Raw genomic sequence first — 19,194 nt, 5'->3', positions numbered from 1 at the left:
TTAGTAGCCTACCATCTGAAGTATTTGCATATTTTCACCAAGGAGATACCTTAGAATTATTTTGTCAGCAGATATAATTTTACCTCCGAACTGAAAGGTAACAAGACAGAGATTTGTTGACCAATAGCAGAATGAAACCAATTTCCAGTACGTACTTGAAAAATGTTTGTAACAGTACTGTAAAAAGCACAGTAGGAAAAAATATTGTAACCAATAACTCAAATGGTATATGTATTAGTTTTTTTAAAAGTAAGCCATCACATTTTAAAATTATTTAAATAATGTGGAAATAATGTTCAAATTATGTATGGTGACTACTGAAGTCTAAGAAAAGTTTAATCCCGACTTGAGAGAAATCACTGGTAAAGCAGATAGAAAAATACACTGGTGATGTGATAAACCAGCTTTTCATGTCAGTAGCTTCTTCTACAGGTTCCAGAACATGTCTTTATTTCAGTTTTTATTCTTTCTAAGCCAAATTTAATTAGTTTATTTCAAATTGCAAGGCTGAGTGGAAGTTGGAAATTGGGAGAAGTTGTTTTACTTCTCTGCCTTCCTGAATAAATGTTGAACACTAATGTCTCCTACTAAATTTCAGATACATTGACTGAAATGTTACCCAGCTACTATCTGCTGATAACTCTCCTAAAAATAGCACAGCATTGCTCTTAAGTACAAAATATATTTATTGGGATAAATTGTATTACTTATGAGTGTATTTAAAACTGGTGGAGTATTTCTGCGTTTTCAATTTAATTCAATTAGATTTAATGAGGAGCTCAGCCCCTCACAGCTGCTCACTCACTCCATCTGCCCCTGCAGTGGGATGGGGGAGAATCAGAAAGGTAAAAGTGAGAGAACTCATGTGTTGAGATAAAGACAGTTTAAGTAAAAAAAGGGAACAAAATAAAACCAAGAAAAACATAGTGATGCAAAAACCCCCAGTGGCTCACCACCAGCAAACCGAGCCCAGCCAGTCCCCGAGCAATGGTAGCTCTGGTAAAACTCCTCCCCAATTTTTATTGCTGAGCACAAGGTCATATGGTCTGGAATATCCCTTTGGTCAGTTGGGGTCAGCTGTCCTGGCTGTGTCCCCTCCCAGCTTTTTGGGCACCTCCAGCCTGCTTGCTGGTGTGAGAAGCAGAAAAGACCTTGACACTGTGTACGCACTGCTCAGCCAGAACTGAAACATCAGGGTGTTATCAACACTGTTGTCATCACAAATCCAAAACGTAGCCCCATACAAGCTACTCTTGAAGAAAGCTAACTCTATCCAGCCAAAACTAGCTCAACTGGTTTGAAAACCTCTTACCCTGTTCTGAGCCTTTTGCAAATACTTCACTTGTGATACTTTAGAAACTAAGTGTAACTCACAGCCTGCTGTTGGATATGAAAATGTGCTTCAAAATTACCTCACTGGAAGTTTGACCTTCCATAATCTTATAACATGGAACTAAGATAATTTTAGCAACCCATGCCACTTTACTAATCTTCCACAGTGCTTCCTAACTTTTATCACATATCAAACACTTTCCAGACAGAAAGTCGTTTCCACTACTTTATGTGCTGAACATGGGATGAAACCAGGGACTTTCTCTGCTTGCTTAGGCCTGGAGAATTATAGAAATCTGCTACTTTAACAGATCAGGCTGTAGCCCTTGTCCTGTGGCATGCTTCTCCTGAAAGCATGTCATGTTGTATATGCACATAGAAGCTAACCTTTATAAATCCGTTTGTGTCACATAGCATATGGCACAGTACTTAGTTGTAAGTGACTTTGCAGCACAAATTCTGAAATATCTGCCATATGTGACTACTGAAACCTCAGATACAAAGTGTCTTTGCCTTGTTTTCTGTTTCTTTTAAATGAACCCTGCATCAAAGATTCTAGCTTATCATCCAGCTGTGTTGAGGTACTCCGGAATCTCTCCTAAGGGAGAAAACAAAGCCTATAATTTGCCTGTATACTTACTTATTTATGTACATACACTTAGGCTCTTCAGAATTGAAAAGAATGTTAAGGTTGCAGAGTCAAGCAATCTGAAGATAGAAAATGTCAGAGCTAAAATTGCTTGTGTGACCTCAGTTAACCTCCCATTCTGGTAGCTCTTCATGGGATGGAGGATGATAAGCAGAGGGCTCAAAGGGGTTCCAGCCATCCTTACTCATACCTCACCGCCGGTTGCCTAGCCTGGGTGGTGTTTGCATTTAGGAAAGTACAGTTCTGAATTCGGTGACTCACTGTCCTTTTGCAGAGGTCACATAAACTCTGATCAACAGTATCCAACTCTTAGTCCCTGCTGTGGTCCTTGGGAATGGAGCCACAGCTTTGCCCAAGAGCATGTTGGACACTCAGTTCTGTGGAGACAGCAGTATCCAACTCCCCCAAGTTATTCTCCTCTTGAAAAGACCAGCTGTGATTTGCAATATGTTGCTTATCTTAGAGAGGGATGCTCAGGGCTCTGAGTTGAGAACTGATGAGGAGTCCAGCTCCAAACTCTCACACTCTGCTTTGACTTGAGAGAGCAGCCTGTGCTCCCCCTGGAACTGATCTCTTCTTGTTGGCAATAACCTGCCTCTGTGAGTGGCAGCTGAACTAGTACCCAGTGGGATCTCTAGTGACAGAAACCCAAGGCCTCTCAGAGACAAATATCACTGATAAGGCAACTACTCTATGAAAAAAAGTGATGGTGCTTGATGATGGCATGCTGCTATTCAGAGTGAAAGGAACATATGGTAAGCTGCTGTTGCAGCCTTCCCGGCAGCTCTGTTTATTCTCAGAGGAATAATGAAGTGGTAAAATTCATACCCGTGGAGGTGACCCTTTCCAAGGCCTATGTTTTCTTCCTATTACAATGTACTTCCTCTGTCCCTATGGTTATAGTTTAAGCTCATTATGTTGTGATTTTCTCACGGTGGAGGCAGGCCTGGATTCATCCTGTCTAAGCATTTAATTCAGGTTTACGAAATCATGCATGGTGCAAAGCATGTAGGTGGGGGCTGACTCTCCATCTCTTCCGCAAGAAAGAACTAGAAGCCAGGTTCAAGGCTAACACAAAGGATTTGTGCTTTATGCCAGTTGGCTAACCTGTGGAACTCCTTGCTAAAGGATATTGAGGTGTTCCTCTATTCTGTACAGGTTCAAGGAGAAACTGGACAAGTATCTGGCAGACAGATTCACTGAGTGTTAACTAGATGGATGAGCTACATCAGGCTCAGGGAACTGCCTGAGCTGAAGGGAGTTGGAAGCTGAGAATGTTAAGGAGAAATTATTTATGCTTGCCTTAGTACTTATGCATCTGTGCTGATTGCTGTAGAATATAGAATACTTGGGCTGGATACAGCACTGACATGAAGTGACACGGCTGTTGGTATATTTGTCTGTATAGTGTCTGTAGGACACTAGGGCATTGATGCCTTTATCCGTGGGGAGAGCAGGAGTTTTCAGGCAGCAGCACACTTCCCAGGATAGTGTCTTGGTGAAATGCTGTAAGAGGAATAAATCCAGACTAAATCTTTTTTCTCTGCTGGGTCACTGATTCTGTGGTGCAGGTATGATTTTTGTCAGGCATGCTGGCGACATACAAGCAGCAGCAAAAACCCATTAATGAGGACAGTGTAAGATACTATATTCCTCTGTTCCCTCAAATAGCTAGATGAACTGTGTGTTTTCATAATGTCCTGGAATGTGGTCAAAAGCAAACCAGGGAGTGCACTGGTTTTTAATAAAACACTTCAGCAACGTACACAGGAATACTATATAGCAAGTTCTAAAGTGCTTTTCTGCTGTTTCCCATCCAAGTGATTTTTCACAGTGCATTTGATAAGGAGTTATTAACTGCAAGCAGGTTTAAGTGCTGAGGACTCCCTAGATCTAAACCGACGCTTGTCATTCAAACGCCCCAACATGAATCAAGTACAAAGGTGAATGTTCACAGCATTTTGTAACAAGCATGCATTTAGCATTACACAAAACACAGCCATCCATCCCTTGACAGACCTTGTTTGTCCTGGTATTTTGAGGAAGAAAGGAGGAGGACATTTATCATTGATGTTGAACTTTAAAAGTATATTTTCTTTTTAAATGTCAAACTATTTCTTTTCCGTGTGTGTTTCAAAAATGTCTCTGACACTTTGGCTCCATACCCAGGTATTCCAGCTGTTATTCTAAGACGGTGGAAATTAAGTTCTGTTCACTTCACTGGAGCTTGGCCAGTTCTCTTCAGAGGAAGATTTGATTTCAGAATGTTTTGTGGAGCCTAGATCAGACACACACACTGCAGGCACTGTGGGTACTGGGTAGTAGCTGTACTGGGGCCAGTAGCTGGCGTGACTGGGGAAGGGGAATTCCACTGCATAGCAAAGGTTGTGGTTCCCACGTTTGATCTCATATGGAAATGAAATGTTCAAACTGTCTTTTGCAAAGATGGAACTGTGTCAGACTGTCCTTTTCTAACCCAGAATGATGTGCTAAAGGGTTGGGAGTGAGGTCCTGACTCCAAGTAGACTCGTATAGCCCTGATCACTCTGAGCCCAGCAGAACAGAGGTTTGAACCTTGGCTTCCTGAATTCCCTGGTGCCATAGTCTCAGGTCAGCACAGCCTGAAAGCATCTCTCTCTCACAGCACAGACCTAAAAACACACCTTGACTTAGTAAAATTGAAGTGCTGCTTTTTTCACACTCAGAGGGGGAATTAGTGCCCAAAACCTTCCCGGCTTTTTCCAACTGTATCATCTCTGGTATTAAAAGTTACAATATCTTCTTCAAAATTTTCTGTCCTTTAACTATAACACCTCTAGTCAGAGGTTATAACACCTCTAACAAAAAAAAATATCAAAAATCATATCACCAATTGTTCCAGCAAACACAAAGCAACAGAACTCATGTAGGTTTCATGTGCACAAGAACCTGGGCGTTTAAGTAATGAATCCATTTGTGAGGGTAGCTGCTGAACATCATGAATAAGTAGTTCCCAATCCTGACTTTATTTAGTTGTCTCTGTGCATAATCCTGCCACAGACACTGAAGTTAATGGTAGATCTCCCATGGATTTCAGTGTGTGCAGGTTGGGGTCCTCATATATTAAGGGCTTATCATTGCAAATTTGCTGAAAGCACCAAGCCCTCACAGCTCCTGTGTGCCTCATCTTCAGTCCTGCAGAGACATCTTAATACCATGTTTGTGATAGCAGAGTCATTGCCATGGCAACAAATGGAGTCAGAAATACAAGATTCTGACCTTGCTGTGTGATCAAACAAAACAGAGAAGCTAGGCAGCAAAGGCAAAAGTTCATCAAACACAAATGCCTATAAACCCAGCAAGCACGTGGGAGAGAAGCAGCAGATAAAGACGAAATATTTCTCCTTTTCTGAAGTTCTTCCCCCAAGCAAAGGTCCATCCACAGATTTTTCTAATGCTAGGATCTGCTGTGGTTAGCCTGAGTATCTTAACTCTGCAGAAGGCTCCAATGAGAGCAAATGACAGCTTGTTAATAAAGCCATTTTGCATTATTTTGTTCTGGTGGATGAGCTTTGAAAAGCAATAGTATTTTATAGCTCCTTCCAGTAGTCCTAAACCCAAGGCACTTAATAAATAACATTTCAATCTCATCCCATTTCTTAAAGTTGCATTAATAGTCTTTGCTTTAGAGATCAGGGCAGAGTCAGTGACCTTCTCTGAATCAAATGCTGAATCGGTAGAAGAATTGGGGTAGGAACAACATGAGCGGCTGGCAGTGTCGTCATCATAGGAAGCCAATGGCAAACCTGAACGACCATAAGACACCTGCTGCCTGGGCTATGGCAGGAACAGAGATGAGGCACAACTGGAAAAGCTCACTATTTCCCACCAGTTCGTAGGCAGAAGGAGATAACTGGGAAGACAAGTGTTGCAGCAGGTCTGGCAATGGAAGAATAGTTTCAGACTGAAGTAGCTTTCAAAACGAGTGCTAAAGAATTGGCAGCTTTAAAGCAAGAGTGGTAGGTGCTGCTAGGAAGGCTGGCAGTCATTCTCACAACTGTGTGAGTGAGAATGCTAGAAAGTCAGCAATGTTTTCCTTCTAGAAGACAACAGTTTCAGCAACGAGTTATTGAAGAGAGTGAAATATTCTCCTAGAAGACGTTGATAAGGCACCAGTTTCAGTCAGCTGCAGTGTGCCAAGCACCCAGGCTGGATCCTAGGGCAAGGGCAACATGTGTTGCTCTGCCCCTCTGCCTGGCAGTTCAATGTATTTGAGATGCACCTCCAAGGTCTTTATTTTTCTGAGTTGCCCTTCGGTTTGTGTCTTTCAGAAGCGCTCTGGAGGTGTATGCTCATTCCTGCGTCGAGTGTGCTGGGCAGCACTACCACTGCAACTACTCCTCTTGCTCCTCCTGCTCCTGGCCTTCCTCCTACCCCCAGCAGAGGACACCCACAGCTGCACACGGGCCAACAATTTTGCTTGGTCCTTCAACCTAATGCTGAGTCACAAGGGCCCCCCTCCAACCTAAATTCTTGGTGTGACACAAGGTTGCATTCAGAAGTACAGATTCTTTGACTTTAACAATTGCAAGGTGTGTTGATTTTAGGTGTCTAACAAGGCCGTCGTATCAACTGGATATGTCACATAAATGCAACATAAGATTAATCCACTTTAATCAGGTATTTAGGCAAAATTAATATTTTTTACAATATTTTATTACTATATTTATAATGTGTATATAGAGATTATGTATGTATGTACATATATATATATATAGATATAATATGCATATCTGTGGTCAAACTAACATCCACCATCCACTCATCCACTGTTCAAGGATAATCCTTCAATGTTTCTGTTTCTGCCATCTTTCAGCAAGGAATACTGAATGGTGGTTTTGTTATGGGGTTTTTTTGGGGTGATTTTTAACATCAGATTCTTGTTTACAACTAAAGTCAGAGCAAGTATGAGAAGATGTAAGCATGCACCAGAGTGCCAACTGGAGAGCAGGCAGAGTAGAATCACGTTTGAATACATGGTTGACATTCAGCCCAAGGAAAATTGCGACTGTTCAATTTGAAATCTTGGTCTGGTTTTTCAGTGTCTGGATGCAGGTATTGCAGAAGGTGATGGAAATGTTTCTACTGACTTCAGTAGGAGTGGGGTGGGCTTTCTCATTGCTTACCAGATTTCTTTTCCAATTACTCTGTTCTCCAGCCCACCTGAAACAGGAGAGGTAGAATACAGTAGGAAGAAAGCTGGGAAAATAATAATAATATTTTAGCATCTCTATAGCAGGAGAACGGGTCATAAATTTCTGAACAGATTTGTGAACACTGAACAAAACCTTGTATCAGTGATCTTGTCTATAAAAAGCAGTCGGGTGGTTTTTGTTTGTGGGGTTTTGTGGTTTGGTTTGTTGGGTTTTTTTACTTTATAGAGAGGCATTTGGTAACGGATCATAAAGCCTGAACAGTGGGATGCAGCCTGGCTCAGTGTCAGCAAAGCAAAAACTAGAAGTACTTTAATAATTCTACCTGGGAAAAAGATTCCTTCCTAGGATGTTTTTATATTAATGGTTTGTTAAACTGATGGTATCAAAGTCAGTCAAACATAGATTCCTGTGTAGTCTGAACTCAAGTTGATGACAACTTGCCATTTATTTACCTAACCTTATGCCTGATTTATCAAATTTTTGAATGTAAATTTTAACATTACCTTTTAATGCAAAAGCAATTCTCACTTTAATGTGATGAAACCATTCTTAGTAGTTATTTACCTAATTTACTTCTGAGAGAAAAGGTAAGTTCTAAAATTTTGTGCTGTTTCTGAGAGCTATCCCTTACTGTCTCATGTTTTCAGACACAGTAGTAATCATGAAAAAAGAAGAAACAGTTACTTTGCCCATCCTGGCTGTAGTGCAGGAGGAACTTGTCATCTTGGTATCAGTATGGTGTATTCAGTGGTGTTTTCCAATTAAGTTCCAAAATAATATTAAATCTGTTGTGCAGGCAAATCTCAGTAGTAGCTGAGAGACTGAAGGAGGAAGTCATTCTTCTTTAACAAAAGCATGGAAGTTGTGCTAAAGCAGCAAACTTGGGTAGAATAGGAAGGCATATCAGCAAGGAGCTCGTTATAGGCACAGAATAGGGGAGAACAGGCAGATCTGAGAGAGGACTAGCTAAAGATACAGAAGAGAGGTGTCCAACCATTTATAAAGCCTAAGCAAAAGAGTAACGATGAACAGAGTCTTGATGAACACAGAGGACAAGAATTTAGGTTCTATGGAGGACAAATCTCTGAATCTTTTTGGTTCCCTCTCCCTGCTACAGCGTGGGTACTGTTGCATATTAAACAGCTTTTCTTCAGTGAAGTTTAAAGTGGGGCAAATAACAGGGACTCTACCGGCGTTCTGAGGAGACTGTTCCACTGCCAGGACTCTGTCACTGTGTTCCTAAAAATGCTTCCGACTACACTGGGTTTGCTAGAGCTGGATAAAAATGCCAAAACGCTACTAAAAGTGAGCAGAAGAGTGGAAATGAGAGGAGAGGGAGCAGGGACGGTGAAGGTATTCAGGCATAGTGCCAGGGGAGCTTGATGAGGAGCTGAAGTGATGCAGATTAAAACCTGACTGTCAGGAGGTAGTAGAAGAGCTCTAGAGAGCAGGCAGAGGTGGGCTGAAAGCAGAAAGGTGAGGAGAGAGAATGTATGCTGAGCGATAAGACATCTAAATGGGAAGCCAGAGAAGGCCTATGATTTCTTTTATGAAGGAGCCAGATAGAGAGGAGTTACAATTCCTCAGAGAATGAGGCAAATTAATTCCTTCTTTGCAACGGTTCTTTCTGGCAGCAGAGAACATACCTCCTTCTCTCCTCTGGTTAGCTGTGCAACAGCCATGCGTGTTCCCACAATGTTCTTCTAAAAATGCTGCCAGCCCTGAGGGAAGAAACTGAGGGAAGAAACCCCTGTGGCTGCACAGCAAGGAGCTAATCATCACACACATCTCCATTTCAAATTAAATGCTCCGGCAGAAAAGAAGTGTGGGGGAAGAGGGGCAATAACACAACCTGCTGTATGCGATTGTGGGTATGTGTACTTGTGCACATACTTTTCTGTGACATAGCTATGTTGCACTTCTCTAGGTTTTGTTGAGCTGTTCCAGGTAATGAAAGTAAAATGCCAGTGAGAAAGTAAAAATAATGAGGAATAATATAAGTGCAAGTGAAAATCAGTAGGAAGATAGACAAGTATTTTCTATGAAAGCACAAAATCTCACGACAGGTTTCTTTCTACCCAACCTTTCTAATCTGGATGATTTTTATGGGTTCACAAATGCATTTGACCCTACAGGAGTATGCAACTGGGGGAAAAAAATTTCTACACAGAGGACCATAACAGAGCAAATGCATCGTCACCTTGATGTTTCAGTGTTGTGCCAGGTATTAAAAAAAACCAAAAGAAACTAAATTAGAAACACACTTTTGCTGCTGGGTTTGCAATCATTTTATTCTGTAAATCTCCTATCTTTAATCTTGGACTTTCTGGCTTTAAATCTCAGCAAATCCATTCTCATTACCTTCAGTAATCTAAATATCTCACATAAGTGATGAATCTCTACTTCTTTGCAGTGGAAACTGTCCAAAGCACAGGACTTGGGTGTTTGTCTCACTTAAAACAATTGTCTCACCTGTCCAATACAGATTTGAGATTTTTCTAAGAAAGAACGAACTAAAAAAAAACAATACTTCAACCAAAAATAAGCTTGAAAAGTAAATCCATAATTTACTTTCTTTTTAATTTTCTTAGTTTTTTTCTGAAAAGTTTGTAATACTGAATCCTGGAAGTGTGTGTAAATATTAGTAATCAAGCCAGTAATTGGAATAATGAAAACAAACTGCCCAGTTCAACTTCCAGGAAACTGAACAAAACTCAGATTCCTCAAAACACAAACTAAATCATACAGTTTCCAAATCAGTCCTTAAAATTTTGAGCATTGTTCTTCATGCCTGAATCTTTGCTCACATATGATTTGGGGGTTACACCCTCACTTTTATGCCTATAAAATCCCCAGCTCATAATCTCTGACACCCAAGTATAACTGAGATGTGCTATAGCTCAGCTTCAAACTGGGGCCACTGCCTTAAGACATCCCTTGACAAACACCTAGGATGCACAAAACAGGTAAGCATCCACAACTGAGGGCTTGCAGTACTTCAATCCAGACCTAACCACCATCAAAGGGTGCTAAAACCCTCTAAAATCGATTGAATGTGTTTGAACTTGTAAATTGTTTGTGCATTTGGCTCAGACCCTGTGCCTATATTGCATGCAGATACCCAGCCTGTTCACAGAGCAGAGCTCTTGCACATCTCTCTAAGCACTTTTGCCTGCACTGTTGGACCCAGTTTGATGACCACATTAATGACCCTTCAGCATTGAAGGTAAAATCCTGCGCTCCAGTGCCCATGCATTAAAGTAAGAATTCTTCACAGCCCCAAAGGCATGCTTCAAACCCAGCCTTTGGAGTGAAAACAAGCCTAATTTATAAATTTCAATTGATTTTGTAGCCAGATGATTTCAACAGAATTTTCCATGACTGCAATACAGCAAGGTAGCAAATTGCCATTGTGCCACATGTCTATTAATAGTCCTTTCTCTGATTCCAGCTAGCACTTTAGACTGTATTAAATATTATTGATATATGCCCTCTCCAGAAATCTCTGTATGAAAAACATGTTCAGTTCTGTGCACACACATGAAAAATGTTGTATTCCCGTTAGCATAGAATCTCCAGAGCAACCATGATTTCTACCAAGTACTAGCTTATTTGCCCTGACTGAGATACTTAGTAAACTCAAACATTTGGGACCAAAAAGAAAGCTACTAGCCTAACTAACTTATGATTTTGAGAGCTTATAAAATGGCTTTGCACTTCTCCTTAATCTTTTTTGTTGGGATGGTTGAAGACCTCAGAGAGAAGAAATGTCTCCAGAAATGGCCATCACTAGATACGCAGATCATAATGTCTGCACGAGAGAAAAAAAAAATCGGTGTTCTCTTTAGTTGCTCTAGGACCTCAGGAGTTTTCTCCATCTGATGTCCCCTTCAGTATTAAATAGGAAATGTTTTACTTTGTTGTGTGTGCATGCACATCTCCTTAGCACTGAGATTTGAAGAATGAGTTCATATACAGGGATTCTTTTAGCTTGTGTGGATAAGAACATTGTCTTCTTTTCTCCAGAAAAGCTAAAACCACTGTGTGGCAGAGATTCCCAGAGCAAACAAACCCTTTTGGAATAACTGAAGATTACAGACTGAAATAAACTGGAGCACTAGTTTTGCCTTTCAAGAAATGCTGGTATCAATACCCCAATAAACATGTCATTGCCAGGCATCATAGGTGTCTTTCAGACCATGTCCACAGGTTATGTGCCCAGCTGGGTACGTGAGGACTGCTTTCAGAGACTTCACTATCTGCTGGACAATGCCAGTTACTAGTCTGCAGCTGAAAACACGTTTGTCCAGTGAACTATATCAGCTTTTTCCAGCATCGGTGGGGGCTGTCGAGGATATTATTAGTAGTTCTCAGATCACTGACCTGCTCTGAGCCATTACAATTTTATTGCATTAATCTGTTTGTCAGCCATTGGCAGGTCTCAGAAACCACTTTACTAAAATACCAAAGGTGATATTGTTGGTACAGACATCATGATTCATTCACAAACCAATCTTATTATTTTTGCCATATTTAAACATAATTATCTATTGATTATACTGTATTATAGATGTATTAGTCATAGGTGTTGGGTGACTGCATCGCATGTTTTAGTCACAAGGCTTTTTGACTTGCGCAGGTATGTTTAAGAATTGTGGCTTCATTTCGCGCTTGTTCAATGGTAAAACAAAGCAAACCAAAGATTCTTGAATGTAGCATTTTCAAAAAAAAAAAAAAAGCAGGATGGAATAATCTGTCATATAGTTGATATAAAATACGTGTGTGTGTACCAGAGAGTTACCAGTAGATCTGGAAAGAAAAAGAATATATGTTAGGAATATACCAATTCAAGCAGTAGTCTAAATGGCACCTCTGCTACCTAAACTACTCCAGCATTTGCCTGATTTTAGCTCATTGTACGTGTGAGCTAACCACCCTCCTCCTAATAAAGTGTGGCTGACATCAAACTGAACAGGTTAAGGTACAACATCCCAGTGGAAGCAGCAGAAGACGTTAGGTCTTCAAAAGGCAGCCTAATATCTCAGTGCAAGAGATGAACATGTAGGTTTGGCATAATGAGAGCAACCCAGGACTAATGACACAGCAGCAAGGGTTTGCTGTCCTGCTCTGCCAGGCAAAATTTTGACAGTGGCTGTCAGCACTGTCCATTTTCACATCCCTGACTATGAAAGGAGGCTCCCCTCAGGGTGATTCACTCTAGCTGAGATCTGAGCCTTGGGAGTGTTTTTTTCTTGTCGTTGAATACAGAAGAAACTGCTAAATCAAACCTCTTCAGTGACAGATCAGTGGTAGGTGGTAGGCGCTGATGCTGCAGGAAAAGGTGCAGGTAATGCTATTGTAGATAGAAAGATAGTCATGAAGGTCTCTGTTCAGTCCTTAGGAATTCGATTCATTCTAGAACTGAAGTAGGAGGGTTTTCTGTTCCTTTGCAAGTAAATGCCAGATGTTGCCTTTGGTCTTCTGGATTTTGGGGGCAAGCCTGTTCAGTGCCTTACTGAATGCTCGTAGTGGCTTTCAGGCTTCAGAACTGTTAATGGCAGTGAGTTCTACAGCCTTCCTATGAGTTGTGTGAAAAAGGTATTCCCCTAAATTGGTTTTGAATCAGAAGCCTTTTATTTGAGGGGTGGGGGTTGCTTGGTTTTCCTTCTTTTTCACCTCTGTGTTGGATCCAAGGAAGCAGAAAGACCAAAATTACCCTCTACAGATCATGCTTTGTCTTTCCTTCCTTTACCAGAGCAGAGGACATTTGGCTTTGTCTCTTTCCTAAAGTAAATGATCCCAGTCTTTTCTCCTTCTTTTCATGTTACAGTTCTTCCACACCCTTGATCATTCCTGTCACCTTTCTCTTACCTGTTTCCAGTGCCAGGTCTTCCTCCATACATAGAGCAAAAACTCTGGTCCTGTTTCAATAAATTGAAATTCAAGATTTTTCTCCCCCATTGCAGTGCCTCCTGCAGATGCCCTGCCTCTTTCTGCTGCCCCTTGTGTCAAAACAGCCTTCGTCACTATCTGAGGAGGCATTGGTCCTTGCCAGCCATCTCTTCCAAGTCTCCTAGCCATGTCCTGCCCTCATCTGCCTTCTGTGTTGGTTATTCACATCTGCAGATGGGAGTGCGAGGGTGTCATTAAACAAACAATTATTAATAATGAAAGCTTTGCCATTAGCGTTGTTCATAGCCTGCCCAGACCTTTTTCTCTTCTTCTCTCTAAGCAGGTTTTGATGTATAATCCAATTACTGCACGCAGAAAATTGCCCCTTAATCAGCAAAGAGGACTGGTGTTTCAGTTTCAGCTCTTACTACCCTCATGTTGTCACTGCCTGTATAAGCAATCCCACGTGCTGCTGGGCACAGGGCTGGACACTCCAGGGTGTGTGTGCTTAAGCTGCCACCAGTGTTTGAATGTCACTGTTATACACCCTAATAAGCCAGGGCCTTTTTTTTTTTTTTTTTTTTTTTTTTGAGCTTGGAAAAAAAAACCAACCAAAATGGTTGCTTTTAACCAACTGATTTCACAACTCATTTATCAAGCCCTATAGCAAACCATTTATTTTAGCTCCTTTTTGCTCCATCAAAAGCTGTGTGTTAAAAGGGAGAGTACATTTCAAGAGGCTGGGAGCTGAAGGCAGGCTGCAGTGCCACCTGCCCTCGCTAGCTCTTGGCCAGGAGGCCGCCGGCTAGAATTCAGGGGTAGGAGCTGTTCTTTTTCCTGAAGTGACTCCTGGCTTCAAAATCAAATTATTTCTTTTGTCAAGTCCAATAAGCACTGAACACCACAGACTTTGTTTCACTACAGATATGAATGAATGCCTCTGTACAGTACTTTCCATTGCCGTGAAATATATATATATGTATATGTCTGTGTATATATATATATATATGTATGTAATGGGGAGTGTAATTATTGTTCTACTTAAAGCAAGGTGACATTCCACTTCAATGTAACTTTCAAGCGCAGCTCTTAAGATAAATTGTGTCTTAAAGGAAAGCTGGAAGGGTATAGAGGTATGTGTTTTAATGAGCTTTAGTAAGCTTTGAGTTAAGGCTTCAGTCTTTAAGGCAAAAAGCACCCAAGATGATTTTCCCATCACCTTCCCAGATCAGACCCTGCAAGAGTTTAACCTGGGAGTCACTGCTTGAGCACTGGCTATTCCTGAAGGTATTTGAATGCTGCATGTACAAACTGTGTCCTCAACTGTCCTCAAACGCCAACCTCCATTTTGTACATGTACTTGTCTGGAAGGCGAAAGACACAGCTATGTCGTGCTCCAAGACCCTGATGGTCATTTTTGGCTCAAGAGATGTATTCCTTTTGATCAGTGTCACTCTTTCCATTATATTTTTTTGTCTTTTAATTTGTGCTAATGGAGTTTATCAGGTGATTCCTGGAGGGCACACTCCACTTGCCCAGCCTCAGAGCTTCCCTTCCAGCAACATACCTTCTTCTCATTTGTTTACTTGGGTGTACTGGACCACTGTGAAGCAATTGCACAAGCAATAACGGGCGCGTTGCACTTTTCTGTCATTGCCTTTTGTAAGACATAACACTCCACTGACATTGAAAAGTGGTAGGAGACCCAGAAGCTGTGTTGTTGCTTACTGGCAATAGAACTGCTGTACAGTTCTTCTGCAGGGGACCTGTCCTCACTCCTCGAAGCAGCTGGCTGTCTCAGGCCCAATTTAATTCACAAGGCTGGATTGTAAACAATCTTGGATCCCTTCAGCAACACTTCATCAGTCTTGCTTCCATCCGTTTTTGTGTTTTTGTTTAGTTTCAAGCTAGAAGCAAGTTTAAAGAAATGTGCTAAGAGCATAGAGGGTGAGTAAATATCCCATATATTTCACAAAAATTACAACAAAATCAAGGGATTTACTCTCACATTGAACAGAACTAATAAGAAGTTCTAACCGATGTCTTAAAAAATTACTAAGAACAGCGTGAAGTTTCTGCAATCAAACTATTCTCTGCTTTTATTATAAAAATCAGCAATGTTGAGGTGTATTTTGCCACCCTCTTTTAGAAGTGACCTGGAACTAAAATATGAATCCTCCCAAATGGGAGGTTTGCTGGTACAGATCTAAATTTCACCAGTATGTCCCATGTTAGATCACCCACCTCTGGGCAGAGGAAACCTAAGGCTGTTCACAAGAGAAACTCACGTTGTGAATGGTTTTAAAATTTTTAGAGCTCTTGCCCACTTCCAAATGTCAGTAATGGAGGGGATCAGAAACCTTCACGTGAACCCTGTGCATTGTGCATGTTGAAATCCTGGCTTAAATTCAGGTCTCCACATCAGCTTCTTGTGAATGTTAATATTCGAGTAGAACAAAAAAGTTAGAGGCAATTACAGCATGAACATCTCTTCTTGTTTATGTATAGTAGCTGATAGCAGAGTCTGTAATAATAATCTGTGTTTATACATGTGCTGTTCAATGTAACAGTTGGGTACAAAATACCTTTTAACTGTCACAGGAAAATAACTGGATTGATGTCACTTTTTGTTTGTATGAATATAATTATTTGCCTTGCAGGGACCAGTTCCATTTTTGTCATGTTATTTCTGATTTTTATATACATTTGTGATAAATTAGGCTCGTTTCTAAGGTAAACACAACTGCAGCCAAGCAGCTGTCTTTGTACATTTGCGTGTTATCACAGCTGATATCAAGTCTAAGTCAGACTCCTTGTCTTGCTTGGAACTTTCTTTAACCTTTCTGGCTTATTCAGGTAAATGCGGACCAGTCTATTTTCTTATTAAAGATACGGCTTTTTGAAAAGCTGAACTTATTTTTTAAATCCTTTCTTTTTACAATTATTGATTCAGAAAGACTGTAGCAATCATATTTTTCTAAACTGCCAATTGCTTTTGTTGGGAAATGATATATAGATACGTATTTTATTCTACAGATTTCCATGTAGTTTTGAAACTCTTTGTTTTCATATATATCCTGTTTGTTAGAATTATCTCAGAAAGCTGTAAGCTTCTGCATACTGACTATGAAATTGTACAAAATGCAGCTGCATACAGAGACTGACTTTATTTTTTATTTAAATTGTTAGAGCTAAGTCATCTTTAGTGTTTTGCCATGCAAGACATACGGAAAGAAATCAGGTCATTGTTTCGAAGGGCTGGAAAGTGTTATGTGACACTTCCTAAAAAGTCTCAACTGAAAGTCAGGAGAATTTACTCTAGAAATGGTGCCATTTGGGGCCTGATTCCAGAGTTTATTCACACTGTTTAGGACCTCATTTCACAAGCACTCCCATGCATTTCACAGGAAATACTAAAAATAAGAGCCTATGATTTGTGAATAGCAGTGATAGAATAAGACCCTTTCTGATGAAGAACGGGGACTTTTCACTAGTGAAGAGGCTATATTTTGACTATTTCAGAGCAACTTTTCATGTTCTTTCGGTGCTGTGGACTCCTGTGTATTCCAGATTTATTCCATAGCTGAAGTGCCAGATTAAATCAATTGAAGCCCTGAGCGCAGATAAACATAATAAAAAGCTGCAGTGAAATATTGCCTGAAATGGCCTGATTTCATTCTCGAGGACAATAGTTAAAGGAACACAGCCTTGGCTTCTGTGCACCTGTGCAGCAGAGGCCCTTGCTTTGTGCCTTGGCTGTGGTGTAACATGGAAGGATTTCTGCTTTCTGCCTGGAAAATGCTGTCTTTTCCTCAGTCTTGTCAGAGGTGTAATACTTTCACGAGTAAAAAAAAAATCTGCAAGACTCATCAGGAATTTAAGGGTCAGCTGGCACCTTCTGCCGTCAGGTAACATTATTCCCAAAGTTTATCCCTTGATGACAAATAAAATAGGACGTGCTGTTTGCAGGTAGGATAAAGAGACTGGAGATTCATCACGTCAAGCCCTAGCCTTGTGACTGTTCTGTGATGCTCCACTGTTACCAATGAACTATGTTAAATTGGATTATAATATCAACAGTATTTTATTGCATGTGTCATTTTTTATAATGAAAACATAGTTGCATTTGATGTTGCAGTTATAATACAGTAAATAAACACATATATTTCTTTTTAAGGAATTTTAAATTATTCTGGGGAGTGGTTTCACATTTTTGCTGTGCTTATTGCTTACCATCAGAGTATTTGGGCTGACATAGAAACACCCAGAAGAAGTGAAGCAATGATAAAATTTGACCTGCCTCTGTGCTTATTTACCACTGGAAGAAGGTTGTGCTGAAGTACCTACTTCACTCTAGCCCTGTAAGATTTGATAGAAAGTGTCAGCTTTTCTTTAAGACTGTGTAGTTGTTTGAATAGAATTCTACTGGATGCAAAGGAAATGTGAATTAGCTAAATCATATTACGATTCAGTATGATTTCTTACGGCATTGGCCTCTGACACTCTCTGTGTGGTTCCCCTCAAAATCCCAAAACCTGCTAAGACAAAGGGGAATTTTTTGAGAACCTCAGATTTGAAGTTAATGCCAATCACACGTAGCAAGCAAGCAGTGTATTATTTTAACCACTGCTGATTTCTCTGAAGACTAATCACTGCAGCATGTATGTGTGGATGCACAACACTCAGTAGCACCCAGGTAATTGCTGGTTTCTTTCCTGAATCTTTATGAGAGAGTCTGCCAGGATCTCTGACATCAAAGGGCTCCATGGGCAGTTACTGCTGGAAGAGTGGAAAACCACTACAAATTTTAGATGAACCTGTGGGCTAGGTTGCCTGTTGCTTTTATGAACACACTGAGCTTTACCTTTGACTTCTCTCGGGTATTTGGACCACGTGGGCCTGTGCCTTCCTATGAGCTGTCTTCTATTAAGCCCCCAGAACTACAAATGCAAATACTTCAGCTGATCGTAGCTGTGTCAAGATCAGACTAGCAGCTCGACTCCCACCCGGAAGAGAACTGGGTAAAACAAGTCCAGGGCTGTAGGAAAAGCAGACTATCACAGTGGGACAGTTATATTCCCATAAGGGCTACAGTCAGCACACAAAAAATATTCTGTTCTTACTTTTGGTTTTTTCTTTGCATTGCATTTTTTTCATCTTGCAGTTTATTTTTTGTGGAGGCAGAGAGTAGGCTTCTTTGCGTACATCATGTTCTTCTGGAACAGCAAAGACAGTTGGGACGTGATTTTACTGTACATAGACCAGGAAAGACTGGTGTCCAGCAGGGAGGAAAAGTGCCTTAGAACAGATAAAACAGCTCACACTTGTACGGTGGTTGAGTATTTTGTTGGCCATGTTCAGGCTGCAAAAAACCCTACAGCTGATCAGTGGGAGTTGAGACAGTCAACAAGAATGATTATAAACACTTTTAGAGGACAATGAAATACTCTGGGTAGTTATAAATCTCTTAAGTCATATATTACTGGAGAAACACCTGTTTTAGACAGCAACTAAGCTCGAGGATGGAAGTCTCTGTTTAGGTTGTAGCTGCAAAAGGTGGCAAGTTCAATAAATAAAAATAATAGGGTAAGACCCTTAAGCGGAGTAAATCAGTGTAGCTCCATTGAAGCTGTTGGAACTAAGACAATGTACAGCAGTAAGAATCTGGCTTGTAGTCAACAGGGATTTTACAGAATGCCTACAACTTCGTCATTTAGGGAGTTCTCCTCTGCCTTATGCCTGTGCACTAAATTGTATCCACACAAAAGTCCTTGCCAGTATAACGAGGTCATTTTGGATGTGAGTGTTCATTATACGCTTAGGTAAATTAAGGGGGAAAAAACCAGGTCATTAGCAAAGTTTAAATAAAGTATGGAGTAAGGTTAGCAAGTGAGAACTTTACAAAAAAAAAATCAGTCTCAGCCCTGGAGAGTTAATGGGGAGTGGCTTTCTCTGGAAAAAAGCTGAAGGTGTGTTAATGCTGCATGTAGAAGCTGAGCGCTACAGCCATGAGAAATCAAAAGCAGGGACTGAGGTTTTCTTCTAGGTTAATATTTCAAGCTTTCTAAATTTCATTCTGTGACATACTATGAATGCAGCCTTGGTTTCCAACTGCAGAAAACCCCT

The 19,194-nt window shown here is 40.7% G+C and overlaps 1 protein-coding gene across 6 annotated transcripts in view; it reads left to right on the top strand.

Moving 5' to 3' along the window:
- SYNE3 (spectrin repeat containing nuclear envelope family member 3) overlaps positions 1-16,725 on the top strand; it is an 82,193-nt gene extending 65,468 nt beyond the window's left edge. For all 6 annotated transcript variants that reach the window (XM_056345012.1, XM_056345011.1, XM_056345016.1 and 3 more), the window contains one exon: positions 6,292-16,725. In XM_056345012.1, the coding sequence (XP_056200987.1) occupies positions 6,292-6,489 (198 nt within the window). In that variant the 3' untranslated portion in view covers positions 6,490-16,725. The remainder of the gene's footprint in view (positions 1-6,291) is intronic.
- Positions 16,726-19,194: the final 2,469 nt, after the last annotated feature.

Source organism: Falco biarmicus, chromosome 7 (assembly GCF_023638135.1).
Source record: "Falco biarmicus isolate bFalBia1 chromosome 7, bFalBia1.pri, whole genome shotgun sequence".
Classification (NCBI taxonomy): domain Eukaryota; kingdom Metazoa; phylum Chordata; class Aves; order Falconiformes; family Falconidae; genus Falco; species Falco biarmicus.
The sequence above is the reverse complement of the archived record's forward strand: the minus strand, read 5'-3'. Positions and strand labels throughout refer to the sequence as shown.